Raw genomic sequence first — 10,106 nt, 5'->3', positions numbered from 1 at the left:
CGGCTCATGTAGACAAGCGTTGTTGCATTGGAGTCAACGGGGCTCTGCACGTTGGATTTGGCTGTCTGTTCTTAATAAAGCTTTTTGTAGCTGGATTATTTGCAATGCGTAATGTTCTTGCACAGAAATTGAACATTTTATGGAAGGAGGACTAAGCTATCAATCTCTGTGCTTAACTTAAAAGGGCACTTGTCGTTTTGTTTTTGCTGGTAATGAAAAATGGCTTTCTTGCCTTGTGCAAAGTAAGCTCACCCAAAAGAGACTGAGGATGGCCTTGAAATTTGCCAAATGATTACATGACAATCAAGATGTCAAGTTCTTTACTTGTTTGGGGGAAAGGAATAACATAAAGGACAGTCTGTCCCTGTTGAGAACTGGAGGTGACATCAGTCCTCGCTGCACAGACACGTCCCAATAAAAGGAAGGAATTGGTGCTTTATCTCACCATTGGCACTGATATGACTTAAGGAGTGGGAACTGACTCATGAAGGGTGTGCTGGGAATCTTTCTGCAAGCAAGGGAATGAGTACATGATGTTGTCCAAGCACCTAGCAACAATGTAAATGGGCCAAATTTTGCTGTCACTGGCAGCACTATATATCTGGAATTGCTTTCATGGAGAAGAGGCAATGTGTAAACCGTCAACGTTTAGGGTTTGTCTATGCATGGAGTCAATTGGGAATAAGTATTCAGAAATAGCTAAGGGTTTAGGTGAATCCACTAAGCTAACTGATGGCAAATCCCTGTTCAGAAATGTGCGCCCGCACATACAGCTTGTGGGGAGGAATAGCTGTTGTACTTTAAATTCATACCCTTTCTTCACCCACATGAGCTCTAGAGTATATACAACCTCTGAGGCTTACCTTAGACTCTTCTTGAGCAAGGCTACTTCAAACCTCTTTTGCCAATACTTATGGGAGACTTAACTGGTACAGAAAAGCTACACATAGGTGTTAAGGAGCCCAAGTGGTCTGTGGGCCGTTCTAATGCTCGTCTCCTCACACCTTGCTGTAAGGAGTAGGAGCAACCCTGCATCTTCCTCTACTACTTCGAAGTTCAAATGCTTTGGTGAACCAAGTTTACTTACCACAGCAGGAAACCATTACACCTATGCAAATAAGTAGGTAACTACCCGAGTTTCAAGGAAGGCTGACTTAAGAGTCATGCATCCAACTAAAGACAGTAATGAATGAGTCGTGCCTCGTCATACTCATTTAGGCTCTCCTTTAGCTTTAGGTCAAGTATTTAAGACCTTGATTTGGGCGAGATGTTCTTAAACCCATCTCATGTCTCACTTAATGGTTCCTCCTTCTCTCTGGCTGTGATAACTGCAATGTTGCCCACTCATCCCCATCCAGAAGGATGCTCTAAGCATCACTTGCCCAGACTGGTTTGAACATCATGTCCTCTCTCCCTGCATCCCTCCACTGGCTCCCCCTCTTCTATTGCAAACTTAAGTTGTTTCAAGTTAAGACTTTCAAGTCTTTCCCCATCCTACCCACTGGCTCTCATTTGCCATTGAGATGTGATCTCTGACTCCAGTCAGCCTATGACAGCAGTGTCCCACAGGCTGACCAATAGGTCTCATTGTTTTCTTGTAGTGTCCCATATCTTTTGTCTCCCGTCTGGGATTTAGACAGTAGGAAGAGTCTTTTTGCACTATATTATACAGTGCCTGCACACAGGGGGTCTTGCTCCATGGTAGAGCTCCTACAGGCTGTACAGTAAAACAATGTAATGACAGTAACTGCAGTGACCAGAAAGGCTGGAGTAACAGAGCAGGAGTTGTGTTCATTAGGCAAGACATCTGTAATGTGTTTAAGCAAATGGCCTGGGCCAGGCAAGTTGTTTCACAGTCAGCTGTTCACCGAAAGCCTTTTCCACGTAAACTTCCTGTTTATCTTGACCTGTTAACAAGCATCAAGACGACAGCTTTGTGGAAGAAGGTCCCATTCAGCACTAAGGCAGGGAATCAGCATCTAGCCTGTATCAATTAAAAATCCACACTTTGAAGTCACCAATTAGACAAAAAATGTGTGTTTGTGCGTGTGCATGCATGTGAGTACACACAGGCAGAACTTTAAATACAATTTTATTTCAGGTTTGCTATCGATGCACAAACAGCAGAGACCAATGTACAGTATACATGGTATACACAAAGCAGCCAGTACAATAGGCATTTCCGTCCTTCTGCTATACATTTTGCAAAAGAACCACAGAAAACAAAAAACAAACCCCTGCCCGTCCCCCAGTGAACAATAGCAATGACCATGCTCGGTGGCTTTGGGAACCATCTTTTCATTGGAAAGACACAAAGGGCAGCCCCTCAGAACAGTACACTCAAATGAAAGCACCATGTAAGATGTACTACACAGAGAAAACAGCAAAAAAATGGACTGTATGTAGGACTGGAAGGGACTTGATGGTCCAGCCTCCTGCTACTACAGGCAACCATGACCTCTAATCCCATTTGTAAACAAATCTCCAACACCATCTTAAACCTAGTTAAGTTATCTGCCCTTCTTGGCACCTTATACCCCTCTTTGTAGATGGGGAGAAGACTCAGGGAAGGAGTCAACTTCATGTATTACATGCAGGCACTGTCCTGTCTAGTGCCTATTCCAGTCTGTTATAGTACTATTTGGCCATCCAGTGTCCGGCTGCCCTCTGGGATTTTCTTTCCTCTCTCCTGATCCTCCCTCAACTTAAACATTATCATTCGCCTGGAGAGATCCTTGTCCCCATCTGGAACTAGTAACTGCTCCTCAGATTCATTCTCCCCTGCACAGATACCACTAATGACATATTTCAGTAGAGAAATTATGGGGCTGTTGAAAGCCAATGCTCTCATTGAGGTCACTGTCAATAAACAATGGAAAGAAAAGTGAAATAAATGCTTGGGAAAAGAAATTATATGGACCCATTAAAAAAAGGCACATTAAAGTAAGACCGATAGAACAAGAGGGACTAAAACACTGGGTTACAGTTGGAGTCCCCTGTCCATTTTGCACAGCCTCTGTGCAGGACCATGGACCTACAGCAGTGAGTGGCACTTGAAGAGTCCACTATTCAGCTGGCGTAAATCAGAAGAGCACCATTAAAGTCAGAATAATTAAGTCAGAACTATGCCAGTTCACATCAGCTGAGGCTCCAGCCTACAATACCCTGGGGTTTTTAATCAGCCATTTAGTAACTATGTGAAATCCCAGTACTCTAATTCCTAGATCCCTGTCCTGAAATCTAGCTTTATGGGAAGAACACTGTTAATGCCCAATGAATATAACAGGAATGATCAGAATCCATCAATGACCTGAAAGATGGCATAGAGTGCACCCTCAGCATGTTTGCAGATGACACCAAGTTAGAGGGGAATAGTAGATATGCTGGAAGGTAGAGCTAGGATTCAGAGAGACCTGAACAAATTGAAGGATTAGAGCAAAAGAAATCTCATGAGGTTCAATAAGAACACATGCAAAGTCCTGCACGTGGGTCGGAACAATCCCATGCACTAGGACAGGCTGGGAACCAACTGGCTAAGCAGCAGATCTGCAAAAAAGGACCTGGGGATTACCATGGGCAATAAGCTGAAGATAAACCAACTGTGCCCTTGTTGCAAAGAAGACTAACGACATCCTGGGCTGCATTAGTAGGAGCATTGCCAGCAGATAAAGGGAAGCGATTCTTCCCCTCTATTCAGCACTGGTGAGGCCATATCTAGAGTACTGCATCCAGTTTTGGGCCCCCCACTTAATAAAGGATATGGACAAATTGGAGAGAGTCCAGCGGAAGGCAACAAAAATGGTTCAGGAGCTGGGGGACATGACTTTTGAGAAGAGGCTGAGGGAACTGGGCTTGTTTAGTCTGGAGAAGAGAAGACTGAGAGGGGAAGACTGAATAGCAGCCTTCAACTACCTGAAAGGTGGCTCCAAAGAGGATGGAGCTGGACTGTTCTCAGTGGTGGCAGATGACAGAACAAGGACCAATGGGCTCAGGTTGCAACAAGAGAAGTTTAGGTTAGATAATAGGAAAAGCTTATTGCTAGGAGGGTAGTAAAGCACTGGAACAGGTTACCCAGAGAGGTTGTGGACTCTCCATGCTTAAAGGTTTAAAACCCAACTAGACAAACCCTTGGGTGAGATGATCTAGTTAGGGATGATCCTGCTTTGAGCTCTAAAACGACCTCCTGTGGTCCCTTCCAGCTCTCATTTTCTATGATTCTATGAGTTACACTGGATTTCCAATTGTTGTGGGATTGTACTTCACTTTGGAAACCTGGGGTTTTAAAGCTGGGGCCTCTCTCAGTGAGGGGCATGTCAAAATGCCAGCTTACCACAATGGAACAAAATCATGGCATGAATCTTCTCCCACAAAATGTGGAGAGGCTGCAATTATGTGGCTGGCAGCTCATAATGTGGCTGTAAGATCATGTGGCTTGGCCCAGCTTCCCACGGCAGCTGGAACCATCTGGATAGCGTAGGGTTTGTGGGGACTGGAGAATGCCCCGCTGGCAAAACTCTGCTAGAATGTCCAAATACTAGGGCTGTGCGAAGCTTTGGGTGGTGATTCGATCTGGAGGAGATTCGGTCCAATTTGGTGGCCGAATCTCCAAATCCGAATTGAATCAGCGAACCAATTAAAAGGTCCGGATCTTTGGAAGAGATCTGGAGAGCTTTGATGATTCAGGTAGTCCCCGGTGGCTGCAGCAGGGAGCTGCAGCTGACTCTAAGCTAGTAAGTACTGGGGCAGGGGAGGGGACCATGGGGGGACCCCTGCCAGCCCCCCGACCCTGCCCACTCCACCAGCCCCCCCATGGCTGCCCCTGCCTGCCCCAGGTTCCTGTGTTTTTAAAAAGAAAGTCCCAGTGCTCACCAGGTGCTGCTGGGTGGGGGGGCGATCCCCACTGCCCCACACTGCATGGGGGGCTCTGAACAAGCCCCCTGATGCCCCCCCCTTTGCTCCCCCAGCCCTTCCAAGGCCAGCTCTGGCCCTTTAAGAAGAAAGCCCTGAGAAAAGCCCCAGGACAGCGGCAGCCAAATCTCCAAATCAGGTTCGGCCGAATTGAATCGCTGTCCACCGAATCAGCCAAATCCGAAGCAAATACTAGCCACTTTGCACAGGCCTACCATACTGTACGCAGATGCTCAGAGGAGCATTTTGACAGGCAAAACAGGCTTTAGGCAAAAGTAAGATGTAGGCACTGTTTTAAGGTGGCCAAGCTTGAAATCTGGCCTCTTAATGGAAAGTTCATTCCAGAATCATGTTATATGAAAATGTAGTCAATGGGCTGAATGAAAAAGAGGCACTGGAGCAAGAAAGGTGATGATGGGGCCATGCGGTGTTGGTTTAGAGGCCAGGCAGTGAGCCACCAAGCAACAACTGGGTACAGATTACTAATGTTGTGCACAGCCTGGGAGCTCCATAAGCAGCAGTCACCTTTAGAAGAAGGTGGAAGGCACTTGGGGCCAGACTTTCCAAGACATCCAGGGACCTGAAGAGGCAGAGAGGTGTTTGGGAAATTGCCAGCAGGCACCCTTCTGCATCCCGAGGTGCCCAAATGATCCTAAAAACCTGGCCTTTGGTCTTCATTTCAATGCCTGAGTTGCAATCAAACAGCATGCTTCTCTGGGACCTTTCACCAGAGGTCTGCAAAGTGCTTTGCAAGGAGGAGGAAGCATCCCTCATCCCTGTGCTTGTTTAACGGTAGGACACTAAGGCACGAAGGCCCCAATGCAGCAAAGTATTTGGCTGACATAGCACCTGCGAGGAGTCTCATTAAAGCCACTAGGACCATCTACAGACAGAACCGCAGCCAGGCAGGGGAGAAGACTTGCCCATGAGGGAGACCACTCTGCAGCCCCCTCTTCTAGACAAGCAGCCTTCCTTGGTCCCTCTCTCCTCATCGCCCCAGTAAACACCAAGAGCCTGGTTACCCCGTTACACTAAAGCAACCCAAAGGTGGATGGAGACAAGTCACAGCCATTTCTGTTACATTTCTGCTCATAACATCTCTAGGTGTGTATAGATATATATTTTTTTAATTTTTTTTTTTAAACCCTGAAAAAAAAACATTTCTAGCGGAAGAGGGTGGGGGCTAGTCCTGGGCACCACATGGCATGGAGCACCACTGTGAAAACTGACTCAGCATCTGCCAGTCCTAGTAGTTATGTGCCATTGGCAGTGCTGCCAATTCTCAGGTGAGGAAGTGCTATGGAGGGGCACAACAGTACGACTGAGCACTGCCTCCTGGAACCAAGGCCTGATTCTCATCTACACAGAGATCCATTTGAGCTGCCCTTGCAGCAGAACAGGACCTTGCCAATTCAATTCATGCCCATTTACAAGACCAGAGTGTAAATGAGCATGGGGCCAGAAGAGGTTTTTGGTTTGTTGTTTTTTTTTAATTCATGCCTGTTTTATATTGAAGATTCATTCACCCCCAACGCACCCTTCCTGAAGCACCATAGAAAGTCATAGTCTTAGAAAAGGAGTCAATGGAAATGACAAAACTGCCTCAGCTACACATGGTTCGCACCAACTGAGAGGAAGGAGAGTAAGAATAAGGAGTTAAGCACCATAAAAATCTACATTGTTCGATCCATAAACATGAAAATAAAAAAGGACTTGCAGCCCTGCATGAAAACATCACTGCAAGTGTCTGGAGGGCAGCAGCATGTCCAGGCTGCCGTCACTGCTAGCAAGCCCTGAAGGCATCGATTCAGGAGACACCCCAGTGCTTCACTGCACTGGTCATTAAGCGCTATCATTTGTCAGCATTGCAATGGTAATTCCACTTGGTCCTGTCTAGTACTAGTGCTCTGGGAGTTGAGGGGTAGGGGCGACCCTTGGAAGAGCAGAGGGAGGTTGGGCCATGGCAATATAAGAGCACCCTCTGTTGTCCTTAGTTCAGTCCCAGGCAGCATCCCTGGAGACTTGCCCTGCCTTTCATCCTTTCTCCTCGTGCCTACAGCATCTGGTGGATGGTGGTGGAGTCTGGGTAGTCTGCCAGCTTCGAGGTAGATGTTTATCCTACTCCATCTCCGAGCGACCTGTTCCACAAAACCACGCTGAGCCCCTCTCGCTCACGCGTGCTCTCTCCCCACATACAAATCCTTTGTCTGTTGGTATGTGCTATGTAGCAGACCCCTCGCCTCAGATGGCTTCCCCTCTCCCTTCCCCCAGCTGCTGTTCAACCTTCAGCCACGTATCTCCAGCTAGAGAGACACCATGCCTCCTTTGGAAGTGCCACCAGCCTGGTCAGCAGGGCCTCAGGGTACAGAAGTCTAGCTCCTGAGGTTTCTTCCTGAGATTGCAGCGATCCCGAGGCAACAGCTGCCCTGCCTGGGCTGTGCACTTCAACATGCGCCTCTTGAAGCCTCTGCCACAGGTTTTGGAGCAAGGGGACCAAGGACCTGCCTCCCACGTGGGGCAGGGGTCTCCGCATATCCTGACGTCAACAGGCCGCTGGGTGGCATCACACTCAGAGGCCAGGTGGCCGTAGGAGTCACGGCAGTCCACAGCACGCTTCTGCAGCCCATTGCCACAGGTGACGGAACAGGCCTCCCAGCCTCCAGCTGCCCACTTGTAGGATGGGCGTTTGTAACTCGGCCTGCCCATGTCCAGGCGGTTGGATAGGCTTAGGACACTGTTGGTGAGGTCAGGCAGGCTCTTCCCATCACTCTTGTATGAGGACTTGTCATCTTTTCTCTCCTTGGGCAGGTAGAAGGAATAACGCACCCGGGGGGGAGTCATTTTCCCAACTGACAGCACCTCCACAGTCAGAGGCTCCTGGATAGGCTTAAAGGACTGAAGGCTTTCCACTGCCGTGCCTGTCCCGCTGTACCGTAGCACACTGCCCTTCACCATCAGGTCCCTCTCCACAGCCGAGACAATGAAGTGCCCATTGAGCAGATACTTGCCTTGCCCGTTCTTCAGAGCTAGGTAGTTATCATCATTAATCAGTCCCTTGTAGCCTCGCTGCCTGATATCAATGCTGGAGGCTCCTGCTGGGATGACCACCACAAAGTTGTAGCCGTGCCTGCAAGACAAAGGAAGAGGGTGTTAGCACCACACCGGTACTGCTGGGAAGTTATTTGTTCATCAAGGGGATGAAGCTCCAGACCAAATGCAGACTGAGCTGCTCCCCACAGCTCCATTAGAAAGCTACAGTAAAACCTTCCAGCTTCTCCCCGCAGGGTCTGAGTATGGTGCAGGGACCTGCAAGCGATAGGGTGACTACTCCCACATCAGTCCGAGTTATCCAGCATCTTCGTTTGAGGTTCAAAGCTGACAAGATTCTGCAGTGCAGACAGGTCTCACCCTCACCACAAAAGACTAGATTTAAGTCAGCTAGACTAGACCTTGGATCTAGAGACCCAGCACCCATCACTAGCACTAACGGTTGCTTATGCACAAGAGGCAAATGGTCCCTCCCTTTCATGAGGCCTACATTTTCTGAAATGTATGTTAAAAGACAAGCCTGGGGGTTGGGGAAGCAGGACTATCAGACACTCACATGGGCTTTGTGAACAACCCTGAAACCTTCTTGCAGCTCTTGTTGTCTCCTCCACACACGCTGCATTTGTCAAACTTCTTCTTGGAGCCCAGCTTCCCGTCACATCCCGCTTTGATGCATTTGCCCTGGACGCAGACAGAGGTGGAGTCGGGTGCACACGGGGTCCCATCTACTACCTGCAGGTCACCAAGGGGGAGAGGAGGTCTTAGCAGTCAAGGCATTTGGTTCCCAGGTACATAAGAGTGCCCCACATCCCACCTGTGCATGTACCACCAGCCTCCAAGGAGGAACCTTTGGGTGCTAGGGTACACCCATCCCAGAGCTGCTCCTAGTTATGTCTGCCTCTAGATCAACCTGGTATGGAGAAGGCATTAATAGGCATAAAGCCACCTGTGTCCCCACCCCATGTTGGGGCTGTATTGGCACCTGCTCCCAGGCACAACCCAGAATCATGACTTTTATACTACATCTATGAACAACTTCTCTCCCTACCTAATCAGCAATCCTGACACTTGAACACTGCAAATGAACAGATTTAGAGAGCCAATTGACCCTTTGGTGGTGTCCCTGCATTCCCCATCCCAGTTCAGACAGACAGCCCAGTCCGGTGCATGTGAGCTTGAGCTCCCATGAAAAGCTGCCTCCTTGCCTTTTGCTCTTGCTCTGGTGCCCTAGGTGTGCCATCTCACATGCTTTGCAAACCTGGGCCAGAGCCAAAGCTGGTCTAAATTGGCAGTTCCACCAGATTCAGCACAGCTCCAGCATAGACTCCGGCTTGCAGCCCCTCAGTGCCTCGCAGTAGCGCCATTTCCCCAGATTAACTGTCTGTTCGTTCTTGAATCCCAGTAGCACAGAGCGGTGCCTGTGGCCTCCAAGGGAGAACATCCCAAAGGCCAATTACCCAATTACTCCATCTAAGTATAAAGCCTTCCTGTAAAGTAATACTCGTGTTCTCCTTACTCATTAACAGAGTTAACTATCAGTCTCCTTACACAGTCATTTACAGCAGCCTCCTGTTTCCCTTCCCTCAAGCCCAATGGCTCATACAGTTGCTCTCCCCCTCCTCACCTTAGGAGCCAACACATAGAAGTAACCTGTGCCGTTAGCCCTGCATATGAGCTTGCATTTGTCTCGAGGCGAAACTCCCGAGTACTTAGGGACCCACGAGACGGAGGCAGTGAGCCGGTTGGTGCTGTGGCTGTAGCCATTGAAGGCCTCGCACTGTTCCTCTCGGAAACTCTTTCCTGGCACTGGAAGGAAATAAAGCACATGTGGAAATGCCACCAGGAAGGGCATCCTCAGCTGGAATACATCTGCCTGGCAGGGCCCAGGCCTGGGATCTGAGCATGGAGGGGCAGGGGCAGAGTGTCCTATCCCTTGCTCTGATTTTTTTTCAGTTCTGTTCCACTGACTTCAGAAGAGTCACTCCTGATGTACATGACTGTAAATGGGATGAAAAATCTGACCTTGAATGTACAAATGACCTGACCCAGCTAGATTATTCAGAATTGCAGGGGGTTGCCTCTCTACCTGTCTGAGGTTGCCGACATAAATGAAATCTTTTGAGCAGCAATTCATGAAATATGACTTGTCT

At 48.6% G+C, this 10,106-nt stretch overlaps 1 protein-coding gene across 1 annotated transcript in view; it reads right to left on the bottom strand.

Annotated features, from left to right (window-relative positions):
- Positions 1-2,075: 2,075 nt before the first annotated feature.
- Positions 2,076-10,106, bottom strand: part of ADAMTS15 (ADAM metallopeptidase with thrombospondin type 1 motif 15) — a 34,824-nt gene continuing 26,793 nt past the window's right edge. The window contains exons 6-8 of the mRNA XM_059719821.1: positions 9,581-9,762; positions 8,513-8,688; positions 2,076-8,035 (exon numbers count right to left, since the gene is read on the bottom strand). Coding sequence (XP_059575804.1) covers positions 7,255-8,035; positions 8,513-8,688; positions 9,581-9,762 — 1,139 coding nt within the window. The 3' untranslated portion in view covers positions 2,076-7,254. The remainder of the gene's footprint in view (positions 8,036-8,512; positions 8,689-9,580; positions 9,763-10,106) is intronic.

Source organism: Alligator mississippiensis, chromosome 16 (genome assembly GCF_030867095.1).
Source record: "Alligator mississippiensis isolate rAllMis1 chromosome 16, rAllMis1, whole genome shotgun sequence".
Lineage (NCBI taxonomy): Eukaryota > Metazoa > Chordata > Crocodylia > Alligatoridae > Alligator > Alligator mississippiensis.
This window is presented reverse-complemented; position numbering and strand designations above follow the sequence as displayed.